This window comes from Bos indicus x Bos taurus, chromosome 13 (genome assembly GCF_003369695.1).
Source record: "Bos indicus x Bos taurus breed Angus x Brahman F1 hybrid chromosome 13, Bos_hybrid_MaternalHap_v2.0, whole genome shotgun sequence".
Lineage (NCBI taxonomy): Eukaryota > Metazoa > Chordata > Mammalia > Artiodactyla > Bovidae > Bos > Bos indicus x Bos taurus.
The window spans coordinates 76,548,597-76,570,529 of NC_040088.1; the positions used below are offsets into that span (position 1 = coordinate 76,548,597).

General features: G+C 41.6%; 1 protein-coding gene across 6 annotated transcripts in view; it reads left to right on the forward strand.

The window, feature by feature from the left end:
* TASP1 (taspase 1) overlaps positions 1 to 21,933 on the forward strand; it is a 317,056-nt gene that overhangs the window by 214,547 nt on the left and 80,576 nt on the right. For all 6 annotated transcript variants that reach the window (XM_027560288.1, XM_027560285.1, XM_027560289.1 and 3 more), the window contains one exon: positions 17,831 to 17,904. In XM_027560288.1, coding sequence (XP_027416089.1) covers positions 17,831 to 17,904 — 74 coding nt within the window. The remainder of the gene's footprint in view (positions 1 to 17,830; positions 17,905 to 21,933) is intronic.

Here is a 21,933-nt window from a genome sequence, read left to right on the forward strand (position 1 = left end):
ATTCAGAAAAGTACACAAATCATTATAACTGCAACTGCTTGGAAAATATTACAAACTGAACCCACCCATGTGACCAGCATGTAGATAAAAAGTAGAACTTTAATCCAGAAGCTCCCATATAACCCTTCCCATTCAAAGTTAATAACCATTCAAACTTCTAACACCTTGATTAGTTCTGTTTGGTTTTGTATTTTGTATAAATACGATCATAGAATATGTTTCCTTGGTGTCTGATGTCTTCAGTGAATGTTACGCCTGTTAACTTCATCTGTGTTGTGACGGTAGCTAGTTCACTCTCATCGCTATACAGTAGTCCATTATGTACGGTAATACTACTCAGTGGTCATCCGTTCTTCTGTAAGTTTTTTATATTTTTTTAATAAGCACTACAAGTCATTCTCACGGCTGTGGTAGTTCAGCTGTTTGTATAAAATTACTTTTATCAAGCATGGTTGACACCTGATCTGTATTGTATGATTGTTGTGAATTGCTGTAGTACAAGTCCCTTCCTATTTTGAAGTTTTATGAGTCTATAAAATAGAAAAATTAGCATTTCTTATGGGGATAAAAATTATTTTTTCTTTAGAAGCCTGAAGAACTTCCATAAAAATCTTTCCTCTCATTTGCCAAAGGTGGGGGGTGGGGAAACACCACACTTTTATAGAAAATGATTCTTTTGCCACCTGATCACCAACTTCATAATTTTTATTGCTATATTTATTTTCTTCCTGTTTCCACCCACTATACTTAGTACCTAGGTTGTTCCTAGCACCCCCCGCCAAAAAAATTTAAACCGAGGCAAATAGTTACTTGCTTCTTTGGTATCCTAATCATTGTTTAAACCTTTGAATATCTTCCACAGTTAGGTAGCAGGGAGTTTGTCTTTAAAATATGCAGAGAGGGACTTCCCTGGTGGTCCAGTGGCTAAGACTCTGAGCTCACAATGCAGGGGGTCCGGGTTCCAGCCCTGGTTGGGGAACTAGATCCCACATGGTGCAACTAAGAGTTGGCATGGCCCAACTAAAGATGCCACATGCTGCGCCTAAAGATCCCACATGCTGAAACAAAGATCAGAGATCCAAAGTGCCACAGCTAAGACCTGGCGCAACCAAATAAACACATAAATAAAAGTAAATATTAAAAAACGATCTTTAAAAAAATCAAATAAAATATGCAGAGGATGTTCCTGAGCCTTCCATAAAAACTCAGAAAAAGTCTTTAGTCCTGGGAGGCAGGGTAGGGGACAGTTATTGAAACTGTTTCATAGCCTGCTGCTAGAATGGAGTTTCTGTTTTTCACTGAGCCTGGGCTTTCACCCATTCAAGTCAATCCTGGAAATTGTAAGAGTTTTGTTTGTTTTTTTTCGCTTGTCCTTTCATTATTGGAGTTAAAGGTATATTTAAAGATGAGTCATAGAATTTTGGCTCATGTTAGTTTTTATCACTGAAGTAGTCATTCATACACTGGTTCCTACTCTCCATGTCAAAGAGAAGAATAAAATGTGAAGTGTTGCTTTATGGAATAAGTGAAGTCTTGCCATTTGTTTGTGAAGTTTAAAACCTGGTGAACGTAGGCTCCTATCAGCTTCTACCAGTGATGTGGGTTTTTACATATTTTGCTTTAAGAAACTTACACGTGTTGAGTATGTGGTGAGAAAGTAAATGTGTACAGAAGGATAGAAAGAAGATGTGAAGGTCACCTTCGCTACCCAGTTCCTGGTTGTTCTTGTGGGATTCACCTTCATTCTGTAGAATGTGCTCCTGTTCTGTTTCTCCATTAATCAGTAATGTGTGACTCTCTTAGGGGAAAAAATTAAGGGCAGAGCTCGTACCACTCCCTGTCACCTTTCCTCATGACTTTTGTGAGAACTCTAATCTGAAGTTGTGTATTTAATTTTATTGCAACTTTAATGCACTACTTCCTGACTCATCAGCTTTTATCATCTCTTCCAACCATCCCTCACCCCTTGGACTATGTAAGCTTCTTTCCTCTTCCTCCATGATTCCCAACCCTCACCTCAACCTCTAGCAACCACACCATTGTTGTCATAGTAACATTGCATTCTGTTCTACAGCCATCTTGCTTTCTGCACTCTGATTAGAGTTTGATTCCAAACAGTGACAATTAATAACCAGCATTGGTAGTGTCATGATTATGTAAATATTATTCACTGCAGATCTCAGGAGTAGAAGATTAGACCCATCAGAAAGGAAGTATCTGCCATAAGCCCCTGCCTGTAAAAGGAGAATGTTTCAAACATCAAGCTCAAGTGGGTTCTTCAAGGCTTTACCACGTTAATTGCTCCAGATCAGGCCACAACGTAATTTGCTTCATGTTTGGCCCATGACTTCTCATTTATCACTGTATAAAATTCTCATGAAAATATAACTTCATCAACTCATAGCTCCTTAATGTTTGGTAATATCAAGTAACCAGGAAGGCTGAGAAGTCTTTCTTTCCTATACATCCAAACAAAACAAAACAATTCCCCAAATTAAAAAAAAAAAAAAACACTTAACTGCTGTATGTATCACTTTTTTGTATAATTAAATACAATATACATATACTTTTTTGTATAGTATATATACAATATATTTTTTGTATAATATATATACTTTTTAGTATATTTGTATACTAATTTATATAATTTTTTGAATATAGATTAATCAAAATAATCTCAAACTTCAGCTTTTTCCATATTGACTCTCTTTTCTGAAAATCATTAATAGCTTTTCCATTATACCACAAATGCAGTTTCAGTCAAACCCCATTGCCACTTGATGGAGTTTCCAGGAAGCCATTACCCAGCTACCCCTCTTGACAAATATGTCAATTACAAGAGCCCCAGGCGCTGCTTCAAGGGTGGGATGGCTCAAGAACAGGCCCTTTCAAGGTTTGGCCTTTGTTACTGACTCAGGAATACAGTTGGAGAATCCCAGCTATAGAGTAACTTTCAAAGTCCTCTTTCATGACTTTGTTATGTGTGCTTTGTCCATAAATTGTTTGAGAGAGAGGGAGTTTAATTCCCTCCCCAGTGACTCTCTCCAATGCATAAGAATATGTCAGAATGACAGTCTGTGACTTCCAAGGCAAGGTCAGAAAAGGCGTTGTTTACTCACTCCAGGAAAGACCAGCTACCATGTCACAAGGACACTCAAGCAGCACCACGGAAAGGTCCCTGTAGCAAAAAACTGTGACCACCTTCCAACCGCCATCAAGACACTGGGGCTTCCCGCCAACAGCCTTGGCCCCAGGGCAGCCTGCAGTTGACAGGATCTGGGCAGGTTTCTGGACTGAAATCTCATGTTGTTGTTTTCCCGTTGCTCAGTCGTGTCCAACACTTTGTGACTCCATGGATCACAGCAAGCCAGTCTTCCCTGTCCTTCACCGTCTCCTGGAGTTTGCTCAAACTCATGTCCATTGCGTCAGTGATGATATCCAGCCATCACATCTTCTGTTGTCCCCTATTCTCCTCTTGCCCTCAATCTTCCCCAGCATCAGGGTCTTTTCATGAAAGATGCTGAAAAAGAACCACCCAGCACAGACACTCCTGAACTCCTAGTCTGCAGAAACTTAGAAAATAAAATGTTTGTCATTTTAAACCACTACATTTTGGGGTAATTTATGCAGTGATAGATAATAAATCAACCTTTGAAACGCTCTCCCTGCCAAATGGTCCTCTGGTTTGTCTAAAGAACTACAGGGATGAATCAGGTGTTCTGTTGCATCCTTAGGCGGCTCAGGCCTCAGGACTTCCAGTTGCATCAGTGGATCCCACTTCTCTGCTTGGATAAAGGTGATCAGTGCCCCCTTACTTTGCATGCCCAAATCCCTCTTTCCCAGACTGTTTCTTAAGCCTCCACAACCTCTAGGCTCCCCACCTCTATCCATCTCCCACCTCCATCCTGCCTCCAGACCTCTGTCCCTCTATGACACAGGGAACCTTACCATGGCTCAGAAACACAGAAGCTGACTGTGCTGAAGCAGAGAGGGCAAAAATGAGAACTTGACTGAATTGTGTCTTAGAGAGCCACACCAACTCCAGCATTAGAGAGATGGTGGTCAAAAAAGGACCACAGAAGTATATGTGACTGGTGTACTGCTTGTTTAAGCTTAACGTTGAAATAAGTTTCTGTGTTATATAATAACTTTCTATGTATCCTAAGATAAAGCGAAACCTGTGTCTCTTACTGTTACTCCCATGCTCCTACTTTTAATTCTTCAGTGAGGACACACACACACTCATACCCACTCCGTCCTCTTTCCCTAGAAGATAGATGGGAAATGGAAAGTAACTTGACAGGGGAAGCCCAGCCTGATCTGGTGCTGGAGCAGCTTTCAGTGTCACCTCCTACTCGCACTCCTTCTCCTCTGCTCGTCTCCACTGACCTGAGTTCTGGCAACTCCAGATTGCTCTGTCTTCTTCCAAGGGTCGTATCTTTCTGCCACTAATTTTCACATGCTGTTATTACCTGTGCTAGGAAACTCCTTCTTTAAGACCCAGCCCAGAGAGGAACCGCCTGGAATCCTTTGGAAGCCCTCTCCCCAGGTGATTTGTCCCTTCTCTGTATACTTTTTGCAGTGTGTAATCTCCAACCTTTGTAGCAGTCACTGTGACATTCTAGACACGTACTGGAATGCCTGCCGTTCCCACTAGGCCAGCATTTCTTAATCTTTTTTTCTAAATTCAGTTGAGTGGAATTGAGCACAGGTCTTTGAGCCCCAGTTGTTCATGTGGAGGGTACAGGGCTTGGAAATAGCTTAAAGAAGGATCCATTGCATCTGAGACGCCTTCCAGGGCCCAAGAGTGGGCTCTTGTCTAACTCCTGAAATGAATCGTCTGAGGAGACATGCGCTGACAAAGCAAGAGACTTGACTGGGAAAGGGCGCCCGGGTGGAGAGCAGCAGGGTAAGGGAACCCAGAAGAACTGCTTTTGCCATGTGGCTTGCAGTCTCAGGTTTTATGACAATTGAGTTAGTTTCCAGGTTGTCTTTGGCCAGTCGCTCTGACTCAGGGTTCTTCCTGGTGGCAGGTGCATTGCTCAGCTAAGATAGATTCCAGCAAGGAGGGTTCTGGGAGATTGGCAGGACAAATGGACTGGGTCTCCTCTCTCCTCCTCACCTTTCCTGAATTCTTCCGGTTGGTGGTCGCTTGTTAGTTTCATGTTCCTTACCAGTAAGATAAATCCTGCTTGTGGCGACTATCTTGCCTGGCCAGGATAGGAAATTTAGGTCCGTGTTTCCCCTAACATGAGCATCACACCACCAGACTGTGAGTCATTTGAGGGCAAGTTCAGTTCAGTTCAGTTCAGTTGCTCAGTCATGTCCGACTCTTTGCGACCCCATGAATTGCAGCATGCCAGGCCTCCCTGTCCATCACCAACTCCTGGAGTTCACCCACACTCATGTCCATCGAGTCAGTGATGCCATCCAGCCATCTCATCCTCTGTCGTCCCCTTCTCCTCCTGCCCCCAATCCCTCCCAGCATCAGAGTCTTTTCCAATGAGTCAACTCTTTGCATGAGGTGGCCAAAGTATTGGGATTTCAGCTTTAGCATCATTCCTTCCAAAGAACACCCAGGACTGATCTCCTTCAGAATGGACTGGTTGGATCTCCTTGCAGTCAAAGGGACTCTCAAGAGTCTTCTCCAACATCACAGTTCAAAAGCATCGATTCTTCAGCGCTCAGCTGTCTTCACAGTCCAACTCTCACATCCATACATGATCACTGGAAAAAACATAGCCTTGACTAGATGGACCTTTGTTGGAAGAGTAATGTCTCTGCTTCTTAATATGCTATCCAGGTTGGTTATAACTTTCCTTCCAAGGAGTAAGCGTCTTTTAATTTCATGGCTGCAGTCACCATCTGTAGGGACTTGGAGCCCAAAAAAATAAAGTCTGACACTGTTTCCACTGTTTCCCCATCTATTTGCCGTGAAGTGATGGGACCAGATGCCATGATTTTCATTTTCTGAATGTTGAGCTTTAAGCCAACTTTTTCACTCTCCTCTTTCACTTTCATCAAGAGGCTTTTTAGTTCCTCTTCACTTTCTTCCAATAAGGGTGGTGTCATCTGCATATCTGAGGTTATTGATATTTCTCCCAGCAATCTTGATTCCAGCTTGTGCTTCTTCCAGCCCAGCCTTTCTCATGATGTACTCTGTATATACGTTAAATAAGCAGGGTGACAATATACAGCCAATATACAGTACTCCTTTTCCTTTTTGGAACCAATCTCGACCAATCCAAGTCAAGTTCTAACTGTTGCTTCCTGACCTGCATATAGGTTTCTCAAGAGGCAGGTCAGGTGGTCTGCTATTCCCATGTCTTTCAGAATTTTCCACAGTTTATTGTGATCCACACAGTCAAAGGCTTTGGAATAGTCAATAAAGCAGAAATAGATGTTTTTATGGAACTCTCTTGCTTTTTCCATGATCCAGCACATGTTGGCAATTTGATCTCTGGTTCCTCTGCCTTTTCTAAAACCAACTTGAACATCTGGAAGTTTCACGGTTCATGTATTGCTGAAGCCTGGCTTAGAGAATTTTGAGCATTACTTTACTGGTGTGTGAGATGAGTGCAATTATGCGGTAGTTTGAGCATTCTTTGGCATTGCCTTTCTTTGGGATTGGAACGAAAACTGACCTTTTCCAGTCCTGTGTCCACTGCTGAGTTTTCCAAATTTGCTGGCATATTGAGTGCAGCACTTTCACAGCATCATCTTTCAGGATTTGAAATAGCTCAACTGGAATTCCATCACCTCCACTAGCTTTGTTCATAGTGATGCTTTCTAAGGCCCACTGGACTTCACATTTCAGGATGTCTGGCTCTAGGTGGGTGATTACACCATTGTGATTATCTGGGTCATGAAGATCTTTTTTGTACAGTTCTTCTGTGTATTCTTGCCACCACTTCTTAATATCTTCTGCTTCTGTCAGGTCCATACCATTTCTGTCCTTTATCGAGCCCATCTTTGCATGAAATGTTTCCTTAGTATCTATAATTTTCTTGAAGAGATCTCTAGTCTTTCCCATTCTGTTGTTTTCCTCTATTTCTTTTCATTGATTACTGAGGAAGGCTTTCTTATCTCTCCTTGCTATTCTTTGGAATTCTGCATTCAGATGCTTATATCTTTCCTTTTCTCCTTTGCTTTTTGCTTCTCTTCTTTTCATAGCTATTTGTAAGGCCTCCCCAGACAGCCATTTTACTTTTTTACATTTCTTTTCTGTGGGGATGATCTTGATCCCTGTCTCCTGTACAATGTCACAAGGACTGTGTCAAATCCACCTTTGTCCCCACCCTACATTGTAGGCTCCAAGTAACTATTGGAGGAATAAATTAAGTGCCACATGGAATTTCTTTACTGATTCTATAGCAGAAATTTTTAAAGAAATTGACCACTCTTCCAGAAAAATGAAATGTCACATAAAATATCCTCCCATGCTCTTAAAAAACAAACAAGATGGGTCGGAAATGTTGGATAATGATGAGTGTCCAGGAACAAGGATATTTGGAGACAGTTTAAACGGATCCCAGAAGACAGCCTTTGCAAACATCCTTGTAAAAGGACAATTTGGACATGAATGTGTTTGCAACATCCATCCCACCACCTCCCACCCCGCAGATCAGGAGATGCTGGCAAAGCCCAGCCTACAAATCACTGCTTTAACACAAAGCAAATGCTTGTCCCTGGAATGAAACAGCTGAGAATAATTAATTTTCTCTCTGCTTTTAGAGGGAAAAAACCAATATATTTTTACCTGCTAATGTACAATTCCATGTGTTTTCCAGGCCTCTACAGAAGTACTTTATTGAGGCTGCTGTGTATAGTATAATATGGTTTATAATTGTGTAAACAAAGGCACATCAAGCTTTCCAGTGGAAAATACTAATTCTTTTCCATTTTAAGCTTGAGTCAGTACAAGTAATTAGAATATATGCAAATATATAGCGTGAACAACCAATCACACTGTTTGGGTGCATTTTTTCCCTTGTAGCCTATCCTGTCCATGCTGATGGGAACCTGGCAGATCCTGTGGAGTTCAGGGGTCTTACCTTAGAGTGGTTAATAGGAAGCAATAGTGTGAAGAGCAGCGTGAAGCAAACTCCTTATATTTGAGGAAAACCTTAAGCAATTCAGGATAGTAGGCACAAGGGCTGCTGGTAAGTCGCCTCAGTCGTCTCCGACTCTGTGCGACCCCATAGACAGCAGCCCATCAGGCTCCACTGTCCCTGGGATTCTCCAGGCAAGAACACTGGAGTGGGTTGCCATTTCCTTCTCCAATGCATGAAAGTGAAAAGTGAAAGTGAAGTCTCTCAGTCGTGTCCGACTCTTCGCGTCCCCATGGACTGCAGCCTACCAGGCTCCTCTGTCCATGGGATTTTCCAGGCAAGAGTACTGGAGTGGGGTGCCATTGGCACAGGGGCTAGTAGGGGTGAAAAGGCTGCCTGTTCAGCCAGCAGTCTTTCCACCAAGCCTGTCTGTTGGAGTTCCTCTTCCTAAATAGATGGAAGGCCCACAGTTCAGGGTAAGGCTGGTTGTCTGATGAGCACGTGTGATAATTGTTCCTTTCCCATCAAATCACCTTCACCTCACCCAGAGAGTAATAACTTCAGGTTCTCTGCTGTCCCGGAGTATGTTCATGGTGCTGATCATTAAATTTTGTACATATTATTTCTGCTTGACCAGCTACTTTCCCCCCTTGTTTTTCATCTTTATTGTGAAATGTTTTATGTATTTTTAAAAGAAGAATGTAATAACTTTGTAAGTTATAAAGATTATAATAAAATGAACACCTGTGGACCCACCGCCCAGCCTGAGAAACTGCCCATTTACCCTTATCTTTGAAGCCCCCACATGGGCCTGTCTGAACTTTATATAAATGGTGCAGCAGGTGTTTTCTCCTCTGAGAATTTCTGAAGTTTCTTACCTGATTACTTGAAAGGGTAATGAGTTGCTTTATCACTTTAGACTTTGCTCTCTGAAATCAACTGTTCTTCAGCTCCCAATTAGAACTGAAACGTGGCATTCTCTCCCACTTCTTTCCAAAACAGGCCATGTTCTTTATTGAGTACTCTTCTTGTCACTGTTACGAAAACTTGCCATGACTTAAAAAATGTTAGATTGATGCTTCCTGGAACATTAAAAAGATAAAAGGTCATTTTACTGTAAATTAAAATTCCAACTGCCTTTTGCTTTTACTGGCATTAAAATTTTGGTGAGCACATATGAACACACGTACTTCAAAGGACCTTCGTTCTTGGGGCCCAGCAGAGTCACTTGTTTCCATTTCATGGCACATGCCACCACAAGCACTTGTGACCAGGCAGTCTGCTGGGCTCACACGATCATAAAAACAACCCTCAAAAAGAAGGCAAATTAGTCATTAGACCGGTAGTGGGGAAAGAAGTACTTATGGCTGGTTATCTGATGTTAATACCTTGTCTTAAAAATGTAACTAAAACTTTGTTCTGTAAGCAAGTCCAGTATCATGGTTGGAAACTTATTTCTTTTGCACCTCTGCAATGTTTTGGGATTATTTCATCTTCACTGTAGTCATAAGAGATAGACTGGCATTTTGGTTCTTATTTAAGGATCAGATGGAAAGGAGCAAATTAAATAACTTATTCCTAGATGCAAAGTGAATAAAGCAGACATGATATTTAAAAACTTTTCAGCAACTCAGTTGTGTTAACCTATGGAGGTAGTGCTCCACAGTTTGTATTTTTCAGATCTGGTTTTCATTTTTAAAGGCCAGATATGTTGACCATCAATAGCTATCATTTGCTTTATCACGTAACTTTTCTACTGTTAAATATTTCTAATTTACTTAAAAAAAATTGTAAATAGACTTATTTTCATCTGTCGTTTTCTCCTCCATCATGAGTAGTGTGCTTCTAGCTATAATCTAAACATATAGTGTCTTTCCTTTTGACCACAAAATTTTCCATCTGAAATAAAGAATACAAAGACTTAAAATTTTAGTGACTATATAATTCTTATTACTTTGGTTCTCCTAAAACTCACAGAAAAACATTTTGAAAGATTTTTATAGTCAGTTTTTATCCGCTCACAGGGTAATAGAGATCACCTTTAGCATGAAATAAAGCCTAAAAAAATATTTGTTGAATGAATGAAATCATGTTTCAGTATATCTTGTTTCACCAAATGCTTTCCTTTTCAGCAGAGAACTTCCAAGTTCCAGCCTTTGGCCCCTTATTTCTGGTAGTTTCTAATACAATAAAATGATAAAACAGAAAGAGAATTGAATAATATCCTTCAGGGCTTGTTTTACTCTTTGACCCACATCCTTCTCTTCCTCTTTCAGTCAACATCTTTCTTTAGTCTTGAACAAATGGAGTGAGCCTTGAAAAGAGGGAGGAATTATTTTCTTGGCTTGGCGTAGAGGGAGTTCTATAGAACTCCAGCCCCATAGTTCCCAAGACAGTTGAGTGGTGAAAGGTTTTCAAGGAAGCAAGCCAACTCAAGGCTACTTCATGGTAATCATGGGACATGCATTTTATGAATCTTAAGGATTCCGTGTCAGGACAGGAAAGCATCCTTGAATGAACTCCCTACTGGGTTATAAAGAACCTCACTACCTGGGGGGAAATCTATAGAGATAAGATGAGATTATTCTATTTACAGTTCCTCTTCCTTCCCATTTTAAAAAATGAGTTTATCTTTATTCAATGAGGAGTAACTTAAACACTGTGCAAAATGTCCTAGGGTGAGTCATTTGACCTAAGGCTAAGGAGCGGCAGCTGACTTGGCAACTGCCCAGCCCAAGACGGTTCTGATTTTAGAGTTCTGTTTCCTCTGCAAGAAAGTCTGGGATATGCAGCCAGGCAGAGGGGTTTTAAATGGGTGTGGGAGCCAGTGCAGCTGGGGGTTGTTAACAACAATTGGAGAACAACTTAAAAAAAAAAAAGTAGCTGAGGGCTTCTTTCTGGTCAGAAAAGAATCTGTTTGAATAGAAAAAACTTGCTCGCAACCCTGGTAAGGAAACTTTGTTTTACTTAAACAGGATGCCATGTGAATCATTTTGAAAGAGAAAGAGGTATCCTAGGGGGAGCATCATTTAAGGGGTGGTTTCTATTCCTTGTATTAACCAGGGAAGGTGCTGACTTAACTGTCACTAAAAGGCAGGTCTGCACCGGGGCTGAAGGCTGTCTCAGGCAGTGGAGGGCCCTAAGCTCTAGGCCAGCTGCTCTTGGACATTATACTGCAGGTGAATTCATCTGTTCCAATACATTCAGAACAACTTTTCAGACAGTCTGGCCTCTGAGATTATGTACAAATCCATTCCAGCTGTCCCCAGAAGGCCATTAGCTTGTCTTCCTCAAGGAGCACATGAACGGAACGTCCGCGCCTCATCCATTCCCCAGCACTGGAACAGGATCCGCAGTGTTGACCTTTTTTCACGTCGTGCTGTTTTGCTGGAATGTGTTTACAGTCATTTGGTGGAGAAGAATCCTACTGAATCCCTGTATCCATCTTTCATAGCTTAAACCCATTCAGAAAGGTAGCTTGGCTTTAGGTGTTCTTAGCATTTTCTGATGAAGGTCTTTTCATCACCTAGGCATTTCCAGTAGTTTTTGGATGTGAAGAGCTGACTCACTGGATAGGACCCTGATGCTGGGAAAGATTGGGGGCAGGAAGAGAAGGGGGCGATAGAGGACGAGATGGTTGGATGACGTCACTGACTCAATGGACATGAGTTTGAGCAAACTCTGGGAAATACTGAAGGACAGGGAATCCTGGCATGCTGAAGTTCATGGAGTTGCAAAGAGTCAGATGTGGCTGAATGACTGAACAACACCATCCCTTGGGCTTTGGCCTTCTTAAACACAAAAGCTTTTTTCAAATCAGTAGTTGAGGTGTGAAACTGTCACGCTAGTGTATGTTCCTCGGTTCTTTGTCTTGTCACAACAAAGATTTGGAGCAACAGACATTAAAGCCCTCGGCACATCACAGCTCTCAGGTCTTGGACAAACCATGTTATAGCTCTTAGGCAAATCAGTGTTACAGCTCTATTTTATTTAGGAGATAGCAGGAGAGAGAGAGGGAGAGAGAAAGAGCGTGCACACACGCGGGAGAGAAAGCGCTTTGGCTCCTCCTTTTATGTTTTTTTCCTCCACCTGGGCCTGCCCTATGTAAATTGGGCTTAGCTAGGAGTGCTGTTTGTTCTACCTGCAGTCTTCGCTCTGGTCCTTGGACCTCCCTTTGACCTCCCTTTGTTCTATTTTCACGGGCTTTTCCCTTCCTTGCCTTTATCCACTGCCATTTTGGACTCCTTTTCCCTAGTCTACCTGCGTAATAAAACCACAGGAGCATGATCCTTACCAAGAGGCCAGAGGTTTCTTTAAACGGAAATCAGCTTGAGCTTGACCAAAAATGCTGTTTCAGACAACACATTCTCAGGCTCAGACGTGCCACTACAGGCCGCTCATCAACCCTGCATGTTCCTGGAGTTTGTGGTCCCCTACATGTAATAATTACACATGGAAAACTCCTGGTACTTGGATAAAGCATCTGCCCAATTAATTGTATTATTATTAGAATAATTTGTAATGCTATTACCATAAAATGCAATTTTTTAGTGTAGAAGACGTTTTAGTCCCTAAAATCCAGAAATACGTTATAGATTTCTTGGTGTCACCAGTGGTAAGAAATACAGCTCCTTTACTGAGTAGGACTTACATCTTTGCTTTTCTTCGATGTAATTGAGTTTGTTACAATACTGCTTTGGTCTTAGGTTTTGGTCTTCTGGCTGCAAGGCAAGTGGGATCTCATTTCCCTGACCAGGGATCGAACCTGCACCCTCCACACTGGAAGGCAGGTTGGCAGCTGCTGGACGTGTGGTGAAAAGTAGGTTGCCCCCCTCCGCTTCCTGAATCACCAGTTGCCTCTCTCGTGATAACCACTGTTGCTGATTCCTCTGATGTTCTTCCAGAGAGATCCCATGTGTTTACAAACATGAGTCATCCATGGTGCCCTTTTATTTTCTTTCACAGAAATGAGCAGTATCATTTTTTTTCCATCTTTCTTCACCTTGTCTTTTGTTTTAGATAAACTGTATATTTTGTAGATTAGTGTTTTTTCCCCAAACTGTAGCATGTCACATTAATGAGGTCTAATTTAGTGAGTCAAGAGCAGAATCTTTTCACTGTAGCACACAGAATATAAGGAGCCCACAGAATATAAAGAGCCCATGTATTCAGTGACAATGTAGGGGGCTTTTTTGTTTTGCTTTGGTTTTACTGTGGTTCCTGGCAAAAAACGTTTGAAAACACACTTAGTGTGGATGGTTCCATATCATCCCCATAGACCTTTCTCTTTTTTAATTACTGCATAGTTTTCCACTGAATAGGGTACCATAGTTGTTCATATATGCTCCCACCAAAAGGCAGCCGTGCTGTTAATATTTCCAGTTTCTTCCTAATTAAAATTACTTCAGTGAGTATCTGTGTAAAGATGTTATTTTATACATACAAAGGCATATCTGTACACTCTACCTAAAAGTAGAATTGCTAGCTCGAACTGTATGTCATTTTGATAAAAGGAATCTATCCTCATTATTTTCAGATTTGTGAAAATTTGTGACTCTTCTTGCTTGATGAAATTTACTTGAATTGAAAGACCAGTACTCCAGCACTTTCCCAGTCATTTGTGGGCATGAGCAGGGTGGGGGAAAATTTGAGCTGGAAAAGTAGCAGAACTCATGGAGTCAGAAGATGACAACTGGTAAAAAGAGCATGAGGGACAGCATTACTGTGAAGCTGAAAGCCAAAGAAATTTGTGGGCAGGTCATCCAGGGTCAAGAAAGTATTGAGTTCTTCTTGGCTAGTGTATTATTATAAAGAAACATCAGACAAGTTAATTATGTATAAGAAGTATATGTTACAGGGGCTTCACTTGTAGCTCAGTTGGGAAAGAACATGCCTGCAGTGCAGGAGAGCCGGGTTTGATTCCGGGGTCCGGAGGATCCCCTGGAGGAGGGCATGGCAACCCACTCCAGGATTCTTGCTTGGAGAATCCCATGGACAGAGTAGCCTGGCTGGCTACAGTCCATGGGGTCCCAAGAGTCAGAGATGACTTAGTGACTAAACCACCATATGTTATATAAGGTGTCTCTAAACAGAAAATACACACCAAATAAGGTTACTTCTTGAAAATTTTGTGAACAGAGGCTTGCAGGACCTTAACCTTGTATTTCCCTTGGGAGCAATGGCTCAGTGTTTGCTGATTCAGTGTTCATGGCAAACTTGCAGACCATAACTACCACAGATTACAGCAATGTATTTTCAAATGGTCATATTCCCACCAGTATTTTATGAGACTGTTACCTCCCTTCTCTGAGCCCCAGTTCCCCATCCAGGCTTTGCTGAGTTCCGCCATGAAAAGCAATGCTTGGCAGATGAAAAATTATCACTGTGAGTTCCTCTCCTGCCTCCCTGAAGTCCTCCAACAAGAAATAATTTGTTAAATTACTAGTAATAGTGTATTAAATTATTGAGTTGAGATATACACTAAAATAAGATTTCTTTTTAAAAGCATTTTATGATTTAAATAGTAGACAATTCCTGCTGAGTGTATCAAGCTATCCTGAACTAGTAACTAATTTGAATTGTTGTTATTAAAGAGTGTGTCAGGGACTTCACTGGCAGTCCAGTGGTTAAGACTCCATGCTCCTACTGCATGGGGCACAGATTCCCTCCCTGGTCGGGTAACTAAGATCCCATATGCCACGAGGTTGGGCAAAAAAAAAAAAGTGTCAGTAAATGCACCTCCTTTTTTTGTTTATTTGTGAAAAGAGTGAAGGAAGACTGAATCTCTAGACATTGAGTTACTTTAAGAACTCCTAAACTCTATATCTGGAGAAGGCAATGGCACCCCACTCCAGTACTCTTGCCTGGAAAATCCCATGGATGGAGGAGCCTGGTGGGCTGCAGTCCATGGAGTCGCTAAGAGTCGGGCACTACTGAGCGACTTCACTTTCACTTTTCACATTCATGCATTGGAGAAGGAAATGGCAACCCACTCCAGTGATCTTGCCTGGAGAATCCCAGGGACGGGGGAGCCTGGTGGGCTGCCGTCTGTGGGGTCGCACAGAGTCGGACACGACTGAAGTGACTTAGCAGCAAACTCTATATCTAGACACTTTATTGATAACTGTTCAATAGAAAAATATTTAATGTGGTCAATCATTATACCCAGTTTATCCTGCTTTGTGAGTCTCATTTTTTGTGTGTGTTACATTTCCTTAAAGCAGGCTATAGTTTCAGAGAGAATAATGTAGTTTGAAATCATCAAAATTGTGCCTTAAAAAATAATACACAGTGTTTTTATCCTTTACTTTCATGATTAAATTGACTATATTTCCATGCATTTTTTTCTTGGCTAATTCATGAACAGTTACCACCTTAACGTTTGGGGAATAAAGAGAGGTCACAGTGTTGGAAATACCTGAATTTTGTATTTAAATATAATTGCACTGGCACCACACTAGGGAAGTTTGGTAAGACTTGAATGCCTTTGCTCTATTAGGCAATTTAGAATATCCCAGACCTTGCTCTGGACGTCAGGCTTTTTGAAGTTCAAAGCAGATGTGTGAGGAAGAGAAAGCATCTGGTGGTGAGAGCTTGCTTCACTGCCTGACACTGTTTTCTTGCACTGGTAGGCGGAGCGCTACAGAACAGGTCGGCCGTTTTCGAGCTATTAATGATGAGAGAGTGAGCTGCTATGTGAGGCGCACAGAGCTGCCTCTCAGGCCTCTGCCTTCCCCACGTGTCTGGCAAGGCCTTCAGAGTCAGGACAGAGGAGCCCGCAGTTGTGTCTCAGCCCACACAGTCTTCAGGCCTAATGAGCTCAGAGAGAGAGATGGATGGCTCAGGACCCGGAGGCTTGGTGTTGAGCGAGGCAGTTTTATTACCCGGGACTTGTGAAATTTTTGTAAAAGTGCATCAAAGCTTTAAAAATGCCTTTAAAACAGCATAGAGTTTTGCAAGTAAGTGCCTGAAGGTGACAGAATTTCATGTGTATCTCAGGATTTTTCTTTCTGTAACTGTTAGATATAATTTCAAATTTATGCAGACGTTTTGAGAATAGAACAGGGGTCACCTGTGATTACGCGCATTTGCTCTTTGTTTTCATTTCCCCCGTTTGTTTTTCCATTTTTAATTCTTCCTTCCATCCCTCTTCCCTTTACACAAACATTTAAATGTGTACTCTTTTTTTCTGAATGACTTGAGAGCAAGGTGAAGAGTCTTTACTCTTAATACTTCAGTGCATATTTCTTAAGAACAAGCTTCTTCTAAGTAATCATAGTATAGTTAGCAAAATCACAGAGTTTAATGTTGATACCACACTATTCTCTAATCCATAGTCCGTTTTCAAAGTCCATTACTTATCTCAGGAATGTCCCTTCAAACACCCCCACCCCTATCCAGGCTCCATCCCAGAAGGACACATTGCCTCTAGTTGTCATGTCGTCTTTGTCTTCTTTCTTTCTGTTACTTTTGGACATGCTGCGCAGCTCGTGGGATCTTTGTTCCCTGACCAGGATTGAACCCGGGCCCTTAGCAGTGAAAGCACAGAATCTCAACCCCTGGAGCACCAGGAAATTCCCTGGGATGCATTCGTCGCCTTTAAATGGGAACAGTTTCTCAACTTTCTTTATATTTTTTGACTTTGACATCTTTTGAAGAGTTCAAGTCAGTTGTTTATTAGTGTTCCTATATCAGATTTGTGTGGCGTTTCCTCCTGCCATTCTGAATCTGTGCTTCTGGCGGGAACACTGCAGAAGTGGCGTGAGTCTCAGGGTGTCTGGTCCGGAGACGCGTTGTGTAGATTTGCCCCGACTCGGTGATATCAGCGTCCATCCCTTGATTAAGTGGGGTCCATCGCATGTCTCCACAGTGAACTTACCCTTTGCCCCTTTGTATTTCATAGGAATTTTCTGGAGAGATTCCATTGAGACTGTGTAAAAAGCATACTCCTTTTCAAATTTTCCTGGTTTTTGAAAGTGTGATGCTTTTCTAACTTTATCATTTCTTCTGTATTTATTCATTGACATTCAGCTTTAAGGAAGTGCCTTCTCTTCTCCCCCATTTTACTTATTCCTATTTGTTTGTATTAGTTAGACAGGCTGAGACCTGGGACCTAGGTCTTGTATGGGCTTGTTGATTTTAATTTTGTTCAGTGATGATAATTCTTTACTGTTATTATTTATTCTGATACTTAGATTGACACAGATATGGCCAGTTGGGGGTCTCTTCAGGCTGATCCGTGGGCCCTTTCCCAAGCTTTCATCATTCTTCGAGGACTTCCTCATCTTCTGGCACAAAAAAATGTTCCAGATTCGTTTAATATTTTCTCTGCCCAGGCCCTGGAATCAACACTTCTCCAAGGAACCCTGGTTCCTTTTCATAGAGAATGACATTTAAAAAACCTTGACCTAGAGAGTGTGTGTGTTTTAAAGGAAACTACGTTATGGAATATTACGTTTACCAAATCATTGTATACTGTGTGCATGAGTGTGTGTGCATGTGTGTGTGTTTAATGTTACAAGTTTCAAACAGAGGAGCATTTATTTTACATGTAATAATCATAAGTTTTGACAAGAAAGAAATACATTTTTCATTTCACAGTAAATAGCATTACACAGTTTTGAGTACTAAATCATCTTGACATTTATGAAGGAGCGAATGGAAAGTCGGGAGCCGAGTGTGTTAAATATAAAGCTATCTTTAACTGTTCTATTAAAAAGCAGAGATTTATTTTCCATCTGTGATCTGAATGTGCCTATTTGTATTCCCTTCCCTGGCAGTGGAATTTCTGTGGAGCCACACGACCGAGAGCATGTGTGTTGGTTACATGTCCGCCCAGGATGGGAAGGCCAAGGTAAGTGGGGAGAGCTGGGTGGGAGAGGGTAGGAGGGGCGGGAGGGGAATGAGCAGAAGGGCTTACAGACAGCGCGGGAACCTCCAACTGGCCAGATGGACACAGGGAATTTTTTTTAGCTTCTCTTGGGTGGTAGCTCTATGATCTTTATGAGAATCTGATAAAGAACAGTCACCAATCCCAAAGAAAAATAGCAGATCTTTTTTTGCTTTTGATGATGGAGCAGAGGAAATTAGGAAAAACCTTTTTTTTTTTTTTCCCCACCTTGTTCTTCTTTGTTGTGAATAAGAAGAAACTGGGACTGGGGAAGAGAAAGTGGGTAATGGGTTGATGGGGCTGGGTGGTTTTGTGGGGAGGATGGGAAGACCTCAAGGAAGCTGAGGCAGAGTTAGCCCAGCACCTGGATGCACCCTGCCCGTGTGAGGGCAGAGGCAGCCACGCGTGTGCAAGGGCTGCCTGTCTCGTGCTCCGGGTGGTCTGACACGGCATCCTCAGGGCAGGGCCAAAGGTCTGCACCCCGTGTGGCCCGCGCCCCGCCGTCCCCCAGGGGTTACAGCGTGGCAGAGAAGCCCACGCGACTCCTCTTGAGTTGCCTGGCCTCCCTGCCCTCACAGCGGGTGAGCCTGGGAGTCAGAAGCATCATTTGTGGATTTATATTATACCAGCCTCCTGTTCTTGTTCATAAAATTTTTTAGAAACAGCTGTGGCCTACGATGTTTACTTGGCATTAAAGTACCTCAATTACAAAGCTGCGAAGCTGGGCAGCCTCTTTTCCAAAGGACATGATTTATTTTACACATTTGAAAATGCAAGTAAGGAAACTTCTGATGTAAACTGTTTGATATAGGTGGCATCATTAACAAATTAAGGTGACGCGTAAGAAAGGATAGTTTCTTGCTTCTTTGTCATGGAACACCCGTCCAGGCAGGCCTCTGAATACTGTCCAGCAAGTTGGTAGCATCACAGGGCTTTGTGAGGACAGCGTGTGTTTGTGACAGTATTATAGAGATCACCCCCACCCTTGTCTCAGTTCAGTTCAGTTCAGTCGCTCAGTCGTGTCCGACTCTGCGACCCCATGAATCGCAGCACGCCAGGCCGCCCTGTCCATCACCAACTCCCAGAGTTCACTCAGACTCACGTCCATTGAGTCAGTGATGCCATCCAGCCATCTCATCCTCTGTCGTCCCCTTCTCCTCCTGCCCCCAATCCCTCCCAGCATCAGAGTCTTTTCCAGTGAGTCAACTCTTCACATGAGGTGGCCAAAGTATTGGAGCTTCAGCTTCAGCATCAGTCCTTCCAATGAACACCTTTGTCTCACAGCTGCCTAATATAGTATTTGGATTGTACGCATATATTTATTTCATATGAGTATGCAGGAAGATTGTTTTGTTCCATAGTATAAGGAGAATTGAATTATAATGGCTCATTTAAAAAAGATGATGAGTTTAGAGCAACACTAAAATAATTTTCTGTGTTGATGGAAATGTTTTGTGTTTATATTGTGCTGTCCAATAGGATACTCACTACATACAGATTCCCTTGAGCACTTGAATGTGGCTGGTGTGCTTGAGGAACAGAATTTAAAATTTTATGTAAATAGCCATGTGTGGCTAGTGGCTACCATATTGAATAGAATGGTATAAACAATGAGTGGAAATTAGCACAACGATGTAAAGCAGTTCTCTTCCAATTAAAAGTAAAGGAAAGAATAACGAGTGGAAAAGTGACTTTAAATATTTTCAAACATTCAAAAAGAAAATATTCTTTTCTTCCCAATGGCAAAAAACAGTTGTTATTATTATTATTTTATAATAAGCCTGGTAAGCCACAAAAATCCTTAACTGGCTTGCGGCCAGTTAAGCTTCTCCCGCCCCTGACATGTAGAATCTGAGCTAAGATCGCTTCTTAACAACATCAACAAAAAGACCTGGAAGAGGTGCACCTCAGTACTGAAGCCTGTCTGCTGGGGACGGTCGTGTCCTTAAGCCTGTATGTGGAGTGTGATCCCTGTTATCCTGTTATAAGGTCCCTGTTGTCCCTGCTGGTGGCCCCCTGAAGACACCTTGCTATTTAACATGAAACATGGGAGGAAAGAGCACGACTCGAGGCTGCTAGGCTTCCAGTTGCATCGCGTGACATCTGGTGGGCGTGGTTTGCATAATGGTGGTAAATCCTGCAGCTGGTGGCGTCGGTGGGCCACAGACAGGGCCGCTGCTTTCGCCTCACTCGTCAGTCGCGTGTTTGAGCCTCCTTGCCGGGAGTTCAGGCTTCTCCCTTTCTTCCTCCCGAGGCTACAGATGCTTCCCCGCAACCCCCGAGCAAAAAACAAACAAAAAAACCCCGAAGCGCTAAAGCTTTGGTTGTTGAATTCTATTGATGAAAAAAAAAGAAAGAAAGAAACCAACAAAACCAAAAACTCTCTCTTCTGTCATAAAGCCTGGAATTTTACTGTATTGCACGTATGGCAAAATTATAGATGAGAGATTGAGCTCAAAAGAGAAAAGAGGGGCTACAGCAAAGTTTGTATTCTTTTTAAGAGAGAAAGCCTTTGGCCTACTGGCCCTGGTTTCCTTACTTCTATGAAAGAATTATTGAATTAGTGGCATATACCCACTCAGCATGATGACAGTTTGTGAAACATGCTCTCATGTATGTTGCAAACTGTGGTGGCAAAATGAGAAAGGAGGCATCTTTAAAAACTAAAACAATAGCCATAGTATTTTTTTTAAATTTAAAAGCAACTTCTGGAAAAAAAAAAATATTTTTAATTTACTCTGCCTTCCAAAAATTACCTCCTTTCTGCTTGTTACCAAACTCAGAAACTAAAATCACTTTGCCATTCAAACATTTTATATAAGCTAATTATATTTAATCCAAGTTAAGACCTTGAATTAAAGTTCACCCAAAAGAGTACTATTTAGAAAAGGCTGGATAATAACTAATACCATTATAACCAGAATCCATACGTAATTTGAACAAATAGGAGTAAGTTCTTTTATAAGTTTCTTTTTTTAATAGAATGTTTTTGCAGTTATATACCTTAATTTAATTTCTAAATCCCTACTGTTGCATAAGTTAAAGAGATTTCTTTTTAACTGAACCAAAATTAGGGCATTGATACCAGCTGAATCTAAAAATCAAATTGCCAGTATCCTACCCAAGACGGCAGACAGTTAACGAATGGTTTCTAATAAACAGCTAGTGTGCATGCACTAATGTAATAAAAACAGATGTTAAAATTGGCATGCGACTTATTCGAGAATGATAAGTAAAACCTAGGTTTCTTTTACGATGTAGAGGTCATTTTTTTTTTTTATAACATAGTGAAAATACTGTTATAAAAATTCATCCTTGAGGAGGAGCAAGCTATTTTATGGTCTTAAGGTGTTGCCCCAAGGTTCTTATTAGTTTCAGGGAAAAATAATAAGTATATAATGGAAAAACCAGGCAACAACTTGACCACGTGATCAGAATTAATGTCACCGTGAGGGACAGATGGACATCACGTGCCTCTGGATGTGAGACCCTGAGAAAGACACAGCATCTCTTTCGCAGTATCCCATCTGGAAGTGTACCATCTGAACCTAATCACAAGGAAACATTAGAGAAATCAAAAATGAAGATCATTCTCGGAAGAAAGAAAAGGGGATTATATTCTTCAAAAATGTCAATGTCGTAAAAGACAAAGGCTGAGGAAATGTTCCAGATTAAGTAATATTAAAGGGCAGTGACAACTAGCATATGTGGTAACTGATCCCATGCTGGACCCTGGATGGTAGGGGGAAAACGCTAAAAATATGCTCTTAGGTCAGTGAACAAAAGGGGATATAGGTAGTAGATGTTATCATTTTAAAATATCTTTGTACTGTAGTATGTAGGGAAATATTCTTACTCTTAGGGGATATAAACTCAAGTATTTAGGGGTAAAGGGCCATAATTATACAATGTCTTCTCAGTGGTTCAGAAAATATTGTTATGTGGATGGATGGACAGACAGATGTGTGTGTGTGGCTCAGTCGTTTCTGACTC